Raw genomic sequence first — 20,088 nt, 5'->3', positions numbered from 1 at the left:
AGATGTTGAGGCTCAGAATGGCGCCTTGTGGATCTCAGCTTTGTCATAATTTGCCCGAACTCTGTAACTAGTTCAAGCAAATAGACGGTTGGAAGAGAAGCCAAAGGAGGAGGCATCATGCCAGCGCCACAAGAAGCAGCAGCAACAATGGCAATTTCAGCAGGAACATAATCAAAAGATCTTGACCGACGAAGAGAAGATCGTGCCCAACGAAGAGCCATGGTCTCTGCTTCTGTCTCATATTGACCATTGGTATCCATGTGAAAATTAGTTAGCTAGCTGCTTTTCTAGGTTTTTGGCTCTGTCATAGGCATATAAATATATCATGTATAGGTTTCTTGTTGGCTTGGTCAATCTACAAAAATCGAGAATGTTCTTTACTTTGTCCAACATCCTAACCTTTATATCTTGCTTAATTTCTGTCTTTGCATTCCTTTAAAACTTAGCTAGCTAATGCCTTTCTAACTTTTTTGTAGTTCAATAGAAGCGTATTCAGCTTCAAGGGAGTTGGCGATTTGATCAATCATCATTTTCAATGTTTACGTATTTGCAATCCTAAGCATGTATGTCCGTTAAATACAGGCTTTGTTTCTAAACTTCTTCCTTTAAGACTTTTTTGGTATATACAAGACTCTGGCTGCAAAGGTATATGCTCTCAAACGCTAGCTACAAGCCCATTGTTCTCCTTAGTAATACATAGATGAAAAGATAATTTAAATTAGGATATTTTTTTTAAAATTTAATTAGGATAATTTTTTTCTTAAGTAATTTTTTTTTAAAGATATGTAGACTACACTAATTAAATTTTATGAATATTTTAACCTAAAAATATTTAGATTCCGATAAATATTGAAAAATCACTAAACCGATACCATGAAACTCGTGAAACACTATGAAAGAATATGGAACACACATAAAAAAAATAATTAGTTTAGCCGTTGGATTTAAATTTGGACCGTTATATCTTTCCTTTTTTACCGTTGGATTTGATCATATTAGATTTTAACTGTTGAATTCAATGAATTTATAAATATAAAACTAAAAAAAATACACATATAATGGTGGGCTAGCCCCACTAATCCGGGGGAATTCTTGGCTAAATTTGCCCCATAAAAAAGTTTTGGGTTAAAACTCATATTTGCCGGGGTTGGAGCAAGTTGGGGTAAGTTTAGAACCTAAAATTTGAGTTTTACTCCAAGGGTTAAAGATAGTCTTAGGCTTCACTATTTCGCCCCGATCATGCCCCCCCCTTCGTGGTTTCAATGTCTTTTTATTCATACCGTTCCTACTCTTGAGACTTGAGAGTAATGAGAATCTCACATCAGGAAAGAAACATCTTGCATGTGTTTATAAGTAGTTATGCTACTTCCCACATTACTGATTGGTTTTTTATAGAACATCAATTTTCTTCATGGTATAAGAGCAGGTTATCCCGCGTGTGTGGCGTAACAGACATGTACTCCACGTCACTCAATTGTGAGTATGAATCACACATCAGAGAAAGAATAAACCTCACATGTTCTTATAAATAGTTAAATTACTCCCCATATTGTCAATTAGATAATTAGTGACTTGATGTGTATTGACTGCGTGTTTAAATGACGTGGTTGAGTCCTTAATATACCCCATTCTATGCTAATGAATCTTTGTAATGAAATAAGGTTCCTTCCAGCGATGTTTTGGTCTTCGTTGAATTGACTTCAATCTTGTATTTAATACCCACAATTTGGGCACTGGTTGAATTTGTCTATGAGGAATTTGGATGCCACATTCCGTCTTCTTCTTCTCGTATGCCTTAGCCTTCTTGTAGGATTGACCTTGATATTCTTTAAATTTTGATGGGCTGTACTGCTAGAATGTCCAATTTAGCGACAAAAATTGTATTAGTAGTCATCAGCCTTGTATCCAAATTCTTGAGTGTGTCCAAAAGCTGACAATTTAATTTTCCAGATTTTGAATTTGTGTGAACATCCCTCTCCAACACATCTATTCCAGTGCTTTCCTACAGTCTTTGTGGGAAAAATTCTGACAGCACATGAACCTGGGTTGCCGTAGATTCTGGGAGAATTTCAGGATCAGTATATGTTGTTTCCTCCCTTAGGCGTGAATAGCTTGCAGGTGGCTCTTTTGTTTCTGCACCAATTTCCTCTTGATCATCATAGCTTTTTTTTATTTTTTTTATTTTTTTGGGGAACCTCGGCGGTACGAGGGAATTTTATTGATAAGAAAAAAGAAGTTACACCTAGACAGAGGGGGGACATAAACCTAACCCCTCATAGAACAATAGAAAAGAAATACAAGGGGGGACATGCACCTTACCCCTTTTGAGAAAGGAAATACCGGAAAAAGAGGGGGGGACATAGACCGTACCCCTCTTGGAAAAGAAAATACAAGGAAAAGACTAGGTGGACAAAAGCCCAAACCCCTCTAAAAACCTTAAAAGGTAATAACCTGCAAGACAAACTGCAAAACAAACGGGAAACCAAAAAGGTTAGGAAAAGAAAGGAGAGCACACATCAAGAAGAGGGGACAAACATGTAGGTTGGCATGCCCAAGAAATCTGAGTGCAGATGAGGAAGGATCTCTATTGGGGGAGTGGAATGCCAAACAAGTGAAGATGATAGAAGCCCTAAATTGGCTAATTTGTCAGCAGCAACATTCCCTTCTCGAAAAATATGAGAGCAACGAAAAACCATGTTCTGCAAATGGAGAGTACAATTGTTCCAGCGTGTCTGGAGCGACCAAGGGGGAGAGAAGGATCCAGAAGCAAAACATGATATTACACTAGAAGAGTCGCTTTCAAGCCATAAATTTTGCCAGCCCCGCGCGTGGGCCAATTCGACAGCAAGGATGACAGCATGGACTTCCGCATAGAAAGAAGTACGATGGCCCAAGCTTAGGGAGAAACCACCAAGAAAATAACCCGCAGAATCTCGAAAAACCCCGCCACATGCCGCAGGACCCGGATTACCTTTAGCAAGGCCATCAGTATTCACTTTGACCCAAGAAAAAGGAGGAGGGTGACAAAGAACAGGGACAATAGAAGGAGTTTTACTGGAGTTAGGCGATATTCCAAGAGAGACTAAAAGTTGCCTATCCAAAATGCCTCGTACATGGCCAGGGGTGAGAGCTCCAACCTGCCTAATCCAGGCCGAGGTGGAGCGGCAGAGACGTGAGAAGGAGGGAGGTTTGCCTTCAAACTTCACTTTATTACGCATCTTCCAAATAGCCATTAGTAAGAAAAACCCTGAAGCGAGCCAGACATTGCGAAGATGTGGAGAAAATCGCTTTGACAGAAAATCAAGCCATAGATCAGAGAGGGAGCCCGTAGGTGGAATAATGGTGCCAAATTGGGTAGCTAGCCAACGCCAAGCACATTGTGCAAATTCACAGCTAGAAAATAAGTGGTCAATAGATTCAGAATTCTTGTAACATAGTTGGCAAATTGGAGCCAGCAGGATGCCTCGGCGCTGAAGTTGATCCTCCGTTGGGAGCTTGCTGAATAGAATCTTCCAAACTAAAATAGAGTAACGAGGTGGGATGAAAGGACTCCAGATAATGGAAGCCCAATTCTTGACAGGAAACCGATGACGAACAATTTCATAGCCATTGGAAAACGAAAAAACGCCAGATGTAGAAACTTCCCAAATTAAAACGTCATTATCCTCATCGATTGGAAGAGGCATTTCTAAAATCTCATTAGTTAGGTCTGGGAAAGTAGAAGAAAAAATTGAAGGAATAACCCATTTTCCCATACGAATAATATTTGAGACCTTAGTACGAGATAAAGAGGGAGCAATCTCTGTTGCACCAACGACGTCCACAATAGGCTTATCCAGCCATTTATCAACCCAAAGGGAAGTAGTAGAGCCATTTCCAATCACCCAACGACAATTCTGAAACAAGATATGAAGAATGGATTTAATACCAGGCCATATAGAAGATCGCTTATAACTACAAGAATATAGGCGACCGTGAAGCTGGAACCGTTCCCGAAGATAAATACTCCAAGGGGAATCAGTAGTAATAATAAGCCATCCAAGCTTTAAGAGAGCTGTAGTGTTAAGAGAGCTAAGATCACGCAAACCCAAACCACCTTCATTCTTCGGAGCACATATCTGACGCCAAGAAACGGTAACAAACTTCTTGGAGGTTACGTCACCAGACCATATAAAATTGCGAGCACATCGTGAAAGAGACCTTAGCAAGGAAGAAGGCCACTTATAAACAGAAAAGCTATGCAAGAGCATACTTTGAAAAACTGATTGAGTGAGTTGAACTCTTCCTGCCATAGATAAAAGTTTCCCCTTCCAACCAGTTAACTTAGCTTTAGCTTTATCTGCCAAGGCTTGGAGATGACTCCTTTTAGGCTTGCCACAGAAGATTGGAACTCCTAAGTAGACAAAAGGTGCTTTGCCTTCTTTGAAACCCAAGTAACTCTCAACCATAGCTTTGCGATGCCTTGAGGTAGAGCCCAAGTAGAAAGTACTTTTTGCCTTATTGATAAATTGACCAGAGGCTCTACTATATCTATCGAGGAAACCTTGCAAATTACGCAGGGTGACACCATCACTTCTACAGAAAATGAATAAGTCATCTGCATAGAGAACGTGAGAAGGAGAGATACAACCTCTTGGAGCAAAAGTTGGCTTAGTAAGCCCATCAAGTTGAAGACGACTTAGGCCCCTTGATAAAGCCTCCTCAGCTAGACAGAAAAGTAACGGAGAGAGAGGATCCCTTTGGCGCACTCCTCGGGAACAAGAGAAAAAACCATGCGGGGAACCATTGATAAGTTTAAATCCATAAAAACCTTTTACTGCTTGAAACCCATAACGGCAACCCTCCTGGTGGTAGCTCCATCATTGAATTGCTCTCTAAATTAACAAGCCAACAAAGATAAAAATAAAATCAACAAGTAAATAAATAGATACACACACACACAAATAATTAACTAAGAAAATGATAAACACAAATTATTTAAAACAATCTCCGGCGATGGCGCCAATTTCTTGATAGAATTTTTACTACCTACAAAAGGAAGGTTAAAAATCACACAAAAATACTTGCAAGAGAAAAATGTAGTTATAGTATAAACAACTCAAGTAAGGTCGTTTTCCACAAGGATTGAATGAATAATTTGTATTTAAACCAACTCTTAATTAATTATTTAAAACAAAGTTTGGAAATGTTGATTTTAGAATTTAAAATAATAAAAATGAATTTAATAAAAAACAAATTAAGAAATCAATTTAAATAAAGTCAATTCAAAGGGATACTATTTGTAAAAATACTAGGGTTCCGCTGTCACTTTAACAATCCTACGGAATTCTTCCAATTACTTATGAACTACCCATGCATATTTTGAAGGTTACGTTTTCCTAATATATATCCTACTTGGAACCTCCAACATATGTTAGATCCCACATCGCCCATGCCTTATATGTACATGCTCACCTCCTTTAGCACGAGGCATTTTAGGAGCTCACTGGCTTCAGATTCCATAGGAACTCCAAAGTTAAGCGAGATAGCGCGAGAGCAATCTTAGGATGGGTGACCCACTAGGAAGTTCTCGTGTGAGTTCCTAGAAACAAAACCGTGAGGGCGTGGTTGGGGCCCAAAGCGAACAATATCGTACTACGGCGGATGTGAGGCCGAGATGTGACAACATATAACGTCTATCTAACATGCAACATGTCCAGACGTTATCAAATATGACCATGAATGACTCATTAAGTTTTATGAAAACCCTTTGAAAAACTATGCAACCCTTAAGATGTGGTGTTCATCTTAAGTGAAATTACAATTATTAACCACAAGAAGCCAGCGTCAATTTCAAGGAACTTTCCGACCAAAATTGCATCAAATTACTTTTCTCCGAATAGTCGCGAATCACTAAGATACTTAGATAGTTTAATCACGGTGATTAATAATTCAAAACATGCATGCATAAGAAACCACATATTCTTACTAAGGCTCGTAGCCTCGCCCTAGCAAAAGAAACTAGCTATGAACAACCATAAAACAAAATATTATTAAAAATATGGAAAGAAAATACCTTGAAAATAAACTTAAATTGTCAAAGGCTGCATCTCCTCCCTTCCGTCTAATGGTTAAATATCCTTATTTATACTACAACAAAATAAAACCCTAAAAGGTCTTGGAATAAAACTAGGAAACATAAATTAATAAAACATCAAATAAAAGGTTTCCTATTTGAACTGAAATTCAAACTTCTCATAAAATCAAACTTTTAACCAAGCAAATCAACTCTGGTTTGGTCTCAAAAGGTCTCTTTTGAAAGCTGAAGATGTCCCCTACAAATCCTCAGAATGAGTATTCCTCAAAATATGTCATCTTGACCTCTAAAATACCCAAAATGTCCAAAAACGTCAATCTGGGAAAGCTACGCGTTGGGCCTTTGTTTCATTGCCACAGTCGAATGGCTTGATAGAAAAATCTGAAACTTTGATAAAAACCTCTTGAAAGACTCACGAACCTCCTCCAATTTGAATCACTCCAAAATTCGTCCATTTAATTACTTTATGCCCAAGAGGAATTCGAATGTCCTACATTAGAAATATAATTTAAAGTATCAAAATTCACACAAAATAACCAATAAATTATCTATTCAAAAGTTGAGGAGGGATTTGACTGTAGCTTAGCTACATTCAAATCTTTGCCACTCGATTTTGCTTCATTTACACCACTACCAACAAATCTGAGACTGGGTTGGAGGGTAAATATTAGAAGTTAGAAAGGTAACTTTGTCTTTGACCAGATTTCGAAATATTTACGATTTTGCCAGTCTATTCATGTTTATTTTAAAATAGGCTATCGATTTTTAAGTTTTATGAAGTATGACAATTTGATATAAATATATATATGTATATAGAGAACTTACATCTTTTGACCGATTGTGTTACTAGATAGTTTTTCACTTACCTGATCAAAATAAAGTTTATCATGTTATTCTGTCCAATTATTGATTTGTAACAACATTATGTAAATACTTTTTATAACACATTTAGTCTTGTATTTGAAGACTTATATACAATACTTTTATTTCGTTTGACATTCCGCGGCAACGCGCGGGCTAAATCCCTAGTTAATACTAAGATTAGATTAAAATATATGTTAACATATTGACTCATTAGTACATGAGCCCTAAATTAACAAGTTTACATCTTTAGCCAAGGCAGCTATCATAGAATGATAAGTCTGCATAATGGTAAAAATGCAACCAGGCTCTTCTAAAGCCATATTGTTGTTGGCTAGCTGGGCTTCAGATTCCTCCACTTCATGGTTTACTTTCTTCACTTTCTCGAGCTTCTTGTATAGCTTGCTCGAGAGAGTCATCTGCTCAGCCTTCATAGTAGAAAGTTGTTCCTCCAGTTTCTGGATCTCGACAGCTACCACTATTATCTGATCCTCCATGAACGAGCCTTCATCCACCAGCTGCTACAGAGTAGTGGAGGTCCGAGTGTGCTTCTCCTTATAGCACCTCACCCTGTTAGCTTGCCTCTCGGCCTTAAGATGTTGATCCCTCAAAGCCCTTAGATTTTCAAAGAAGGAAACGAAGGACTCATATTGCACCTTAGTCATCTGTTGGGCTTGGTATAATTTAGTGAGAGCTATCTCAGCAGCTTGAAGAGCCTTAAGGCTAAAGAAGGCACTAAAGTCCCTCTGCATCCATTCTTTGAAGATCCTGCGCTGATCTTGAAGATGTTGAGGCTTAGAAGGGCGCCTTGTGGATCTTAACTTCGTCATAATTTGCTTGAACTCTCTAACTAGTTCAGGCAAATAAGTCGTGGTTGGAAGAGAAGCCAAAGGAGGCATCATGCCAACGCCATCAAAAGCAGGAGCAGCATGGGCAGCAGGGTTAACTTCAACATGGACAGGAGGAAAGGATTAAGCAGCTACAACCTTTTGAGGCCAAGGGATTGGAGACATGCCTAAGCCCTCACTAGTGGCCTATTAAAACGCAGAGAAGACAAATTAATGGAAAAATCTTGACCCGAATTAGGAAAAGACAAGATTGCGAGTATGTTTGTACCTGAGAAAGGCATTGTGCTTTGGGAGGAGGATCTGTTGCTGTAGCTGGTCTAGCTTGGGGCCTCCCCTCGGGCTCAGAATCAGATGATTCTACAATAGAAGATCTTGCCCGACGAAGAGCCATGGTCTCTGCTTCTGTCTCATTTTCACCGTTGGAATCCATGTGAAAATCAGTCAGCTATCTGCTTTTTTAGGTTTTTGGATCTGTCATGGGCATATAGAATATATATAGCTTGATCATTTACAAGTTTCTTGTAGGCTTGGTCGATCTACAAAAATTGAGAATGTTCTTTACTTTGTCTAACATCCTTACCTTTATATCTTGCTTAATTTATGTCTTTGCATTTCTTTAAAACAAGGCATGCACATAATCTTAGCTAGCTGATGCCTTTCTAACTTTTTTGTGTTAGATTTTTTTAAGTATTTCAAATTACAAATCATTTTACTTCCTAAAAATTATGGTTGTTAATAGCTATATAGCCGTTTCTTGTATTTGTCTGTCTTTGGTTTGCTTTTAATTTGCAATATATGTGGGGGATTGTAGGAAATATGTTTTGCAAATTAAAATATTTTTATCCCACAATATTACGATTATTAAATTGGATATGTACAAACCGTTAAATGGGTTTAATTTGCTTTATTTTCAGTTTTGGTTGGTTACCATATCAATCTTATTATTGCTGCCTTTATATGCTTTTACTCTTGATTTATGATAAGAAATTTATCCTTCCGTTTTGTTTTGAACAATTAAGTTACCTAATTTTTAATATATATTAATAGCTATATAATTATAATATCTATATTCTTATTCTATTAAGAGAAAATGGTTTGTCAACTTTTTGCCCCCTTTTCTTTCAATTTTGTCCTCACTTTTGAATACACAATGTTGACATGAGGAGGGAAAAATAGTAATTTTGTATCTTTTGAACTTTTTCCCTTTTTTTCCTATTTTGCCTTCACTTTTGATACACAATATTTACATAAGGAGGGCAAAATAGTAATTTTATATCGAAATATTTACATAAGATAAAAATATGCACTTATTAAGAGAAATTGTCCCATCATCATTTTTTCATATAGGTAAGTGAAATCATGATGCTTTTTTGGATAGTTTGAATGAACTGAAGCAGTTACGCTGGAAGAGAACGTGGGAGGAGGTGGGCGGTTGTTCACACACACAAAGTGTATGCTCTCTGCTAGTTTATTATTACGAAAACATGTTACAAAGGAAATATATATAGCGCGGGCATTTTATGGTACAGAGTAGTTTTCCAAAATTTCATGACCTTTCCTTATTCCTTGAAGTGTTCATCATTTACAGGTTTCTTGTAGGCTTGGTCGATCTACAAAAATTGAGAATGTTCTTTAGTTTGTCTAACATCTTAACCTCTATATCTTGCTTAATTTCTGTCTTCGCATTTCTTTAAAACAAGGCATGCACAAAATCTTAGCTAGCTGATGCCTTTCTAACTTTTTTGGAGTTCAATGAAAGTGTATTCAGCTTCAAGGGAGCTGACGATTGGATCGTTCATTATTTCCAATGTGTACGTATTTGCAATCCTAAGCATGTATGTTCGTTAAATACAGGCTCTGTTTCTAAACTTCCTCCTTAAGACTTTTTTGGTATATACAGGACTCTGGCTGCAAAGGTATATGCTCTCAAATGCTAGCTACAAACCCCTTGCTCTCCTTAGTAATACATAGATGAAAAGATAGTCGTGGTTTGTTACAACAAATAATTAGTGTGGGTACAAATGGAGTCAACACCACCAAGTGATGCATAGCATAGCGCAGCCAAAGACATAGCTAATTCTATTTTAAAACTTCCCCCTTGGTTCTAAATTCTCATATAATTATTTGAACAAGATAAAAATATAGTTTTTAGGGTTTTTATCACAAATGATCCTTGAAATTGACCCACCCAATCAAGATGGTCCCTGAAATTGAAAATCGATCAATGTAGTCCCTGAAAACGGCTGTTGCAAATCAATGTGGTCATTCCGTCACAATTCCGTTAAAATTTCTGTTAAGTGCTAATGTGGCACATAAATGGGTCCCACAAATTTAATTAAATATTATTATGTGAATAAAAAATATTTAAATAATAAAAAACAATTGTTATTTTTTATAATTAAAATATTAAAAAATAAAAAATAAAAAAAGAAGGAGGAGATGATTGAACACTGTTCATCATCTTCTTCCCCTCCTATTCACATAAATATTCACATAAATGATGACATTGGAAGGAGAAATCCCAAGCTTGAAATTGGCAAGCCAGGTGAGGAAGAAAGAGGACGGGCCGCCTAGAAAAACCGTGGTCAGATTGAGAGGGAGGTAGACGAAGAAGAATGTGACGGGTAGGATGGCGAGGAGTCTGGTGGTGCTCGGAGAAGTGAGCTTGCAGACGGTGTGAAAGTAGGATAGTGATGCCACAACCAAAATCCACACCATGAAAAAGTTTGGGATTTCTCCTTCCAATTTCATCATTTCTATGAATAGGAAGGGAAGAAGATGATGAACAGTGTTCAATCATCTCTTTCTTTCTTTTTTCTTTTTTTTTTTAAGATTTTAATTATAAAAATAATAATTGTTTTTTATTATTTAAATGTTTTTTATTCACATAATAATATTTAATTAAATTTGAGGGACCCATTTATGTGCCACATCGGCACTTAACAGAAATTTTAACGGAATTGTAACGGAAGAACCACATTAATTTGCAACAACCATTTTCAGGGACTACATTGATCGATTTTCAATTTTAGAGACCATCTTGATTGGGTGGATCAATTTCGGGGACCATTTGTGATAAAAACCCTAGTTTTTATTTCACAACAAATGAGCAAATACCACTACAAGAAAACTGAGCAATAGTTACCAAGATTGGTAGTTGTTTGATTGTTTTTGGTGGCGTAAAAATGGTGTTATGAATGAAAGATATGTGGCTAAAGCTAACAAGTACCTAATAGCACACCATAATAGTGACTAATGCATTTTTTTTTTCCCGGTAAAATTCTAAATTCAATCCAACTCTAGCATTGCTATCATGAGAAGTGACAATGAGATTGCTTTATTTACAAAAAAAAAAATTACAATCAGTTAAGGAGGATATAAAGCCTAACCTGGCCATGGTAGCAGCCATAACTAAACAAACCCTCCAATAACTAATATAAGATATAACAAGACCAACAAAAAATTAATTTATCTAAAATGATAGTATGAAAACCTTACATAATCACAATGATAATATAACAATATGAAATCAAAAAGAGAATCTCACCAAACAAGACCAGTAAAATATACTTTTTGTACCATTGACTACCTTTTTCTCATTGGTAACACATTATTATCCCGGCAATATCAACCAATTAGTCTTTATTGGTTCTTTTTTTTTTTTTTTGGTTCACGGTTTCATTTATTTTTATTTTATTTTTAAAACGAAGACAATTTTCATTGCAATAAAAACTAGTACAGGGCCCAAAAAGGACCAGGCAAACAACTACAGGAAAAGTAAAAGGTCCAAACAAAATGATAGCAACAACCCAAGATAAGATATAATGAGAGGCTCACACAAGTTTAGCTCGAAGGCAGCAAAAAATAGACAATAAAAAAACACTAATATCTTGCAACAAAGACCACATTGCCGCCGCCGTCACATCCTCAGAGGAAGCCAAACTCCGAACTGAGAAAGTAGACACCAGATCCAAGTCCCCTTCATGAACCCTTGCAAATATATACAAACAAAGTAACATATGGGAAGAAGGTGAGGCTAAGGGGTATGTAAAATACCCAACACTTGGCCTCGATGGAGATCCAGCATGTTGGTTGGGGGAAGGGAAGTGGATCTGATATCCAATTTCTTATTAGAGCCCCCCGATCCAAACACATGGTGGGATGGAAATGAAGTATCACAGCTAGGGAGGAGGGAGGAAGGGAAACAAAAGATAGAAAGCAGAAAAAGCAGGCGAAAAAACGTCGAATAAAAGGCAAGAAGCCCGAATAGTTGAGACTCGGCTCAAGGAAAACTGAGATTATTCTTTCACATTTTGGTGGAGCAGTTATTGGCCTCTATTTGCTCGGGTTTTCATTTTACTATTTAACAAAACTTCTTTCATATTTTAATCTTCATTATTTGTTTTTCACACTTAGACCATCTTCAACCCTTGAGTTAAAACTTAAAAATTTTAACCCAAAAAATTTAGGTATTAACTTAGAAACAGTTTTTCTCCTCCAATCCTTCTGGGTTGAATTTTTAGCTCAAGATTATTAAAGAATGAATTTTCTTAAAGTAAATTAAAAAAAAATATATGTACACTATCCTAATTAAATTTTATGAACATTTTAACCTAAAAATATTTAGATTCCAATCAATATTAAAAAAATCACTAAACCGATACCATGGAACTCGTGAAACTCTATGAAAGAATATGAAATACATAAAAAAAAATTTTAATTACTTTAGCCGTTGGATTTAAATTTGGACAATTATATCTTTATTTTTTTTTACCGTTGGATTTGATCATATTAGATCTTAGCGGTTGAATTCAATGAATTTATAAATATAAAACAAAAAAAAATACACATATAATGGTGGGCTACCCCCACTAACCCGGGGAAATTCTAGGCTAAATTTGCCTCACAAAAGAGTTTTTGGTTAAAACTCATATTTGTCCCAAGAGTTGGAGTAAGTTGGGGTAAATTTATAACCTAAAATTTGAGTTTTACTTCAAGAGTTGGAGATGGTCTTAGGCTTCACTATTTCGCCCCAACAATGACTATCTCAAGTACCACTCTTGATTTATCTTTTTAATTCATATACATTAACATTGTGCGTGGTTTATGTATTTGGTTAATACTTTATTCGGTTAATTAATATGGTGTTATCTATAAAGGCATTCTAGGAGCTTGTTCTGCTTTGTAACCTTTATTATATATTGAAATTGAATAATTACAAATTAAGATACAATTGAAACAGAAAAACTAAAGAGACCAAGTAAATTAAGTGAAATGACCAGGTAATATAGAAATGTAATATGGTCCGAAAATTAAAAATGTTTTGCTAAAATTGTTGATCAATTTTGAACTGTAAGAGTAGCTAGCTAGCTGACTTCGGATATCTACACACTACATAAACTCCCAGAGCCATGACCAGAACAACCACCACCACCATCACAGCTGTCTTCTTGCTCAGCCTTGGCTTCAAAACTTTGCTTCTTAAACCAACTAAGTAGTCATTAGCTGACGCCCATGCAGCATTCACTCCGCCGTGCTGAGCTTCTTTTGGAATGGTTATGGAAAGAATTCCACGGGAAAACTTAGCGCGGATACCATTCGTAGTACAATGTTTAGAAATTTTGATCTCTTTACAGAAGCGGCTGGGTATAGCAGATGTAGTTTCTTCAACCCTAGGTTGCTTTCCGCTAATGGTTAGGATGCCCCAATTGTTGATTTGAACTCTAATATCTTGTCTTTTGAAACCTACATGCATGCATCAACAAGTAGAACAACGAGTACGTAAGAGAAGATGAAACGTAACTCGGTCTTTTGCCAAACTTATGCTGTTAGGCAATTGTCATGCTTACATCTCTCATGTACAAGAGTATATATTTAGACAGTAAATCTAGATTACACATTTAGCTAAAATTCTAAAGAATAACAATGTATAGCATACATTACTTACTAGCTAGAGAGACGTGCGCTAAGAAATATTTCAGAAAATTTAACAAGTGAATCCGAGTCACTTAAAAGATAATATATACTACACATTGATGTATGATAGAATGACTCAATATTTAGTCATGATCAATTTGATCTAGTAGTACCTTGTAAATGAACTTCAAGAATGTCATGTCCTTCCTCCTTGTTCCATTGGCAAAACGGTTCGAATTCCTCATAACATGTCTCATCCTTGGCCGTGGGTTTGGTTTCCATCGTAGAGCAGATGCTTAATTACTTGTTTTTTCTCTTTTCGGTGATCAGTTTCAACGAAATGTAATAAGAACATATGAAGGACTCTCTTTCTCTTATATTTATACATGATGTAAGGGTTGGTGACAAGCTAGCCTAAAAGTTTTCTTCTGGGTTTCCTTCCTAAAGAGAATGATTCGATCTCTTGATTTTTTTGTTTCCTTTTCCCAAGTTGAAGTTTTCTTGTTCCTGGATTGAGGTAATAATTTCTTCAACCTCAAGATATCAAGCATGTGCTAATACTTCCAGAGCACATCATCAGCTATAGGCTTTATATATAGAGAACTGTGAAAAAAGGGTTGTTTAGATATCTGCTATCTGTTGATCACAACTGCATGAACTTTTGGCAACAAAGAAGCAAAGCGTCTAATTGCCATCAACAATCTTCGTTGTATAGTCGTTCATTTTCTCATCACCATTTAAGAAATTAATCAAATTAGAGATCATTAAGTCATTATCAAATAAATGAACGATTCTTAATGATTTAAGTTAATTTTTTTGCGGAAGATACACCTTAAATTATGATCTAAGAAATTAACCATTTGTGATGTGTGCGATGAAAATTCACTACACAATTGGAATGAGGAAAGGGAGCTCATTAACTTTTTTTTAAGGTAATAAGAGGAAATGATCAGTGGTTCTTTCAAGAAATTAAACTCGTTAAAATTATAATCATGATTATCGTAGCGAAATAGTTAGGTGGATTATACATGCATCGTTAAAATTATAATCATGATTACAGGGCTGGTCAATGCGGAGAAGGGTTCCTGGTTTGAACTTTGAACTCTCCCGTTGTTGAACCACATGTTGGGGGCAGAAAAAAATGAATAATTTGTTGGGTGTAAGTAGAGTATAAAGTGTTATAATGGGTGTGAACAATAACTGGCTCTATAATCTTAAACGTATGATACTTCTGGTCATAAGTTTTCTTAAATAACTGGCCCTAAGAATTTATTACTTGGAATGGGATCTAAGTTTTTTTTGTGTTACCTTAATTTATGTGCAAAACATACAACGTTTGTGATATGAAATGTTTAAGTTCGTCTTGTAAATTGTACAGCCTTTTTATGTCATCTGAATTGAATTTATATGAAAACCAAGTAGCTGTGTCTTTTTCATGCAATTACACCTGATGCATTCAGTTCCCGCCGCAACGTGCGGGCGTATTTTCTAGTTAATACTAGGATTATGGTAAAATATATAGTGACATATCGACTCATCAGTAAATAAGCCCTAAATTAACAAGTTCACATCTTTAGCCAAGGCAGCTATCCTAGAATGATAAGTCTGCATGATGGTAAAAATATGACCCGGCTCTTCTAAAGCTATATTGTTGTTGGCTAGCTGGGCTTCAGACTCCTCCACTTCGTGGTTTACTTTCTTCACTTCCTCGATCTTCTTGTATAGCTTGCTCGAGAGAGTCATCTGCTCAGCCTTCAGAGCCGAAAGTTGTTCCTCCAGTTTTTGGATCTCAGCAACTACCACTATTATCCGATCCTCCATGGATGAGCCCTCCTCCACTAGCTGCTGCAGAGTAATGGAGGTCTGAATGTGCTTCTCCTTGGAACACCTCACCATGTTGGCTTGCCTCTCGGCCTTAACATGTTGATCCCTCAAGGCCCTTAGATTTTCAAAGAAGGAAACGAAGGACTCATATTGCACCTTAGTCATATGCTGGGCTTGGTATAATTTAGTGAGAGCTATCTCAGCATCTTGAAGAGCCTTAAGGCTAAAGAAGGCAGAAAAGTCCCTTTGCATCCATTCTTTGAAGATCCTGCGCTGATCTTGAAGATGTTGAGGCTCAGAAGGGCGCCTTGTGGATCTCCGCTTCATCATAATTTGCCCGAACTCCTTTCTGCTAGTTTATTATTACGAAAACATGTTACGAAGGAAATATATATATAGCGCGGGCATTTTATGGTACATAGTAGTTTTCCAAAATTTCATATGACCTTTCCTTATTCCTTGAAGTGTTGATCATTTACAGGTTTCTTGTAGGCTTGGTCGGTTTACAAAAATCGAGAATGTTCTTTAGTTTGTCTAGCATCTTAACCTTTATATCTTGCTTAATTTATGTCTTTGCATTTCTTTAAAACAAGGCATGCACAGAATCTTAGCTAGCTGATGCCTTTCTAACTTTTTTGGAGTTCAATAAAAGTGTATTCAGCTTCAAGGGAGCTGACGATTGGATCGATCATTATTTCCAATGTGTACGTATTTGCAATCCTAAGAATGTATGTCCGTTAAATACAGGCTTTATTTCTAAACTTCCTCCTTAAGACTTTTTTGGTATATACAAGACTCTGGCTGCAAAAGTATATGCTCTCAAACGCTAGCTACAAACCCCTTGCTCTGCTTAGTAATACATAGATGAAAAGATAGTCGCAGTTTGTTACAACAAATAATCAATGTGGGTACAAATGGAGTTAACACCAACAAGTGATGCATAGCATAGCGGAGCCAAAGACATAGCTAATTCCATTTTTAAACTTCCCCCTTGGTTCTAAATTCTCATATAATTATTTGAACAAGATAAAAATATAGTTTTTATTTCACAACAAATGTGCAAATACCACTACAAGAAAAATGTGACAGCCCGTTCCGAAATAAATTTTTTTTGTAGCTTAATTCTGTTGATGTTGAATCTCAAATTTTATTGTTCATAATGTCAAATTTTATTGTTCACTGTGACTTTCCTGTGCAAAAGTAAAATGTTAAAATTAAATATCTTATTTTTAAAAGAAATTGTGATCTGATATATTTTACATTTTGGCTAGAATTCTAAGAAGCGGTAACATGAGTTAGGGTCATAGTGAATACGATGCGTGCATGTTTAACCCCCTTTTTTTGCACCCGGCCCTGTTATGTATGCCCAAAAGTATGGAAGGTTACAGGGCTGGTCAATGCGGAGAAGGGTTCCTAACTTTGAACTCTCCCGTTGTTGAACCACATGTTGGGGGGCGGAAAAAAATGAATAATTTGTTGGGTGTAAGTAGAGTATAAGATGTTATAATGGGTGTGAACAATAACTGGCTCTATAATCTTAAACTTATGATACTTCTGGTCATAAGTGTTTGTAAATAATTGGTCTTGAGAATTTATTACTTGGAATGGGATCTTAGTTTTTTTGTGTTACCTTCATTTATGTGCAAAACATACAACTTTTGTGATCTAAAATGTTTAAGTCCGTCTTATAAATTGTACAGCCTCTTTATGTTAGCTGAATTGAATTTATATGAAAGCCAAGTAGCTGTGTCTTATTCATGGAGTTACACATGATGCATTCAGTTCCCGCCGCAACGCACGGGCGTATTTTCTAGTTAATACTAGGATTACGGTAAAATATATAGTAACATATCGACTCATCAGTACATAAGCCCTAAATTAACAAGTTTACATCTTTAGCCAAGGCAGCTATCCTAGAATGATAAGTTTGCATGATGGTAAAAATGCGACCCGGCTCTTCTAAAGCTATATTGCTGTTGGCTAGCTGGGCTTCAGACTCCTCCACTTCGTGGTTTACTTTCTTCACTTCCTCGAGCTTCTTGTATAGCTTGCTCGAGAGAGTCATCTGCTCAGCCTTCAGAGCCAAAAGTTGTTCCTCCAATTTTTGGATCTCGGCAACTACCACTATTATCCGATCCTCCATGGACGAGCCCTCATCCACCAGCTGCTGCAGAGTAATGGAGGTCCGAATGTGCTTCTCCTTGTAGCACCTCACCATGTTGGCTTGCCTCTCGGCCTTATGATGTTGATCCCTCAAGGCCCTTAGATTTTCAAAGAAAGAAACGAAGGACTCATATTGCACCTTAGTCATCTGCTGAGCTTGGTATAATTTAGTGAGAGCTATCTCAGCATCTTGAAGAGCCTTAAGGCTAAAGAAGGCAGAAAAGTCCCTTTGCATCCATTCTCTGAAGATCCTGCGCTGATCTTGAAGATGTTGAGGCTCAGAAGGGCGCCTTGTGGATCTCAGCTTCGTCATAATTTGCCCGAACTCTCTAACTAGTTCAGGCAAAGAGGTCGTGGTTGGAAGAGAAGCCAAAGGAGAAGGTGTCATGCCAGTGTAATCAAAAGCAGGAGCAGCAGGGTCAACATGGGTAACCTCAGCAGGAGCAGGATGAAAGGATTCAGCAACTGCAACCCTTTGAGGCCAAGGGATTGAAATCCCTGAAACTTCAGTAGCTCGAGAAGGTCGATGAGACCTGCCCGAGCCCTCACTAGTGGCCTATTAAAACACAGAGAAGACAAATTAATGGAGCAATCTTGACCCAAATTAGGAAAAGACGAGATTGCGAGTATGTTTGTACCTGAGAAAGGCATTGTGCTTTGGGAGGAGGATGTGGTGTTGTAGCTGGTCTAGATTGGGGCCTCCCATCGGGCTCAGAATCAGAAGATTCTACAACAGAAGATCTTGCCCGATGAAGAGAAGGTCTTGCCTGACGAAGAGCCATGGTCCTTGCTTCTGTCTCATATTCACTGTTGGAATCCATGTGAAAATCAGTCAGCTAGCTGCTTTTTTAGGTTTTTGGATCTGTCATAGGCATATAAAATATATAGCTTGATCATTTACAGGTTTCTTGTAGGCTTGGTCGATCTACAAAATCAAGAATGTTCTTTACTTTGTCTAACATCCTAACCTTTATATCTTGCTTAATTTCTGTCTTTGCATTTCTTTAAAACAAGGCATGCACAAAATCTTAGCTAGCTGATGCCTTTCTAACTTTTTTGTATTAGATTTTTTAAGTATTTCAAATTACAAATCATTTTACTTCCTAAAAATTATGGTTGTTAATAGCTATATCGTCATTTCTTGTATTTGTCTATCTTTGGTTTGCTTTTAATTTGCAATATATGTGGGGTAGTGTAGGAAATATGTTTTGCAAATTAAAATATTTTTATCCCACAATATTACGATTATTAAATTGGTTATGTGCAAACCGTTAAATGGGTTTAATTTACTTTATTTTCAGTTTTGGTTGGTTACTATAGGGTGGTGTGGGAGTAAGGTGCTTAAAAAAAAAACACACATGAAAAAAAGCTGTGAGGGTTTTAGGTGTTTGGTAAACTGAAAAAAAAGGGCTTATTTTGGAAGCTGCTGTGATAATAAGCTGAAGCTGCTATTTGCAGCTTTGGAAAACTAGCTTTTTTTCAAAGCACACGGAGCTACAGTGTTCCTTTAATGAAAAGACCAACTATCAGACTGTTTTTTTTTTTCCAAAAGCACTTTTACAAAAAAGTTTACCAAATACTCTGCTCATTTATTTCACACCCGCTTATTCTCACATCACAGCCGCTTATTCTCACAGCAGTTTTTTTTCAAAGTAGAGCAATACCAAACCAGCCCTATATCAATCTTATTATTGTTGCCTTTATATGCTTTTACTCTTGATTTATGATAAGAAATGTATCCTTCCGTTTTGTATTGAACAATTAAGTTACCTAATTTTTAATATATATTAGTAGCTATATAATTATAATATCTATATTCTATTAAGAGAGGGATGTGATATCCACACACCCCATTTTACTTCTCACACACCTTTTTAATTTTTGGCTATCGGATCGGATGAATTGAAAAAGATCAACGAACATAAATTATCAAGGGGTGTGTGAGAAGTAGAATGGGGTGTGAGGATAGCACACCCCTTAAAAGAAGAGGGTTTGTCAACTTTTTGCCCTCTTTTCTTTCAATTTTGCCCTCACTTTTGAATCCACAATGTTGACATGATGAGGGCAAAATAGTAATTTTGTATCTTTTGAATTTTTTCCCTTTTTTCCTATTTTCTCCTTACTTTTGATACACAATATTTACATAAGGAGAGCAAAATAGTAATTTTATATCAAAATATTTACATAAGATAAAAATATGCACTTATTAAGAGAAATTGTCCCACCATCATTTTTTCATATAGGTAAGGTAAGTGAAATCATGATGCTTTTTGGATAGTTTGAATGAACTGAAACATTTGCGCTTGAGGAGAACGTGGGAGAAGGTGAACAGTTGCTCACACACATAAACTTTCTGCTAGTTTATTATTACGAAAACATGTTACGAAGGAAATATATATA

The 20,088-nt window shown here is 36.5% G+C and overlaps 1 protein-coding gene, 1 long non-coding RNA gene and 1 other non-coding gene across 3 annotated transcripts; all 3 read right to left on the bottom strand.

The window, feature by feature from the left end:
• Positions 1 to 6,998: 6,998 nt before the first annotated feature.
• LOC114821088 (uncharacterized) lies at positions 6,999 to 8,232 on the bottom strand. Its single transcript, XR_003768509.2, has 2 exons — positions 8,054 to 8,232; positions 6,999 to 7,971 (listed from the first exon to the last, which is right to left on the bottom strand). It is a non-coding gene; the product is annotated as an uncharacterized lncRNA (long non-coding RNA).
• Positions 8,233 to 12,963: 4,731 nt separating this feature from the next.
• On the bottom strand, positions 12,964 to 14,056 carry LOC114821076 (uncharacterized). Its single transcript, XR_011575408.1, has 2 exons — positions 13,875 to 14,056; positions 12,964 to 13,530 (listed from the first exon to the last, which is right to left on the bottom strand). It is a non-coding gene; the product is annotated as an uncharacterized protein (transcript).
• A 3,193-nt stretch (positions 14,057 to 17,249) lies between these two features.
• LOC114821197 (uncharacterized) lies at positions 17,250 to 18,631 on the bottom strand. The gene is made up of 2 exons (XM_029093166.2): positions 18,327 to 18,631; positions 17,250 to 18,244 (listed from the first exon to the last, which is right to left on the bottom strand). The coding sequence occupies exons 1-2, from the start codon at positions 18,507 to 18,509 to the stop codon at positions 17,399 to 17,401; spliced, it is 1,029 nt and encodes a 342-aa protein (XP_028948999.1). The 5' UTR covers positions 18,510 to 18,631; the 3' UTR covers positions 17,250 to 17,398.
• Positions 18,632 to 20,088: the final 1,457 nt, after the last annotated feature.

This window comes from Malus domestica, chromosome 14 (assembly GCF_042453785.1).
Source record: "Malus domestica chromosome 14, GDT2T_hap1".
Lineage (NCBI taxonomy): Eukaryota > Viridiplantae > Streptophyta > Magnoliopsida > Rosales > Rosaceae > Malus > Malus domestica.
The sequence above is the reverse complement of the archived record's forward strand: the minus strand, read 5'-3'. Positions and strand labels throughout refer to the sequence as shown.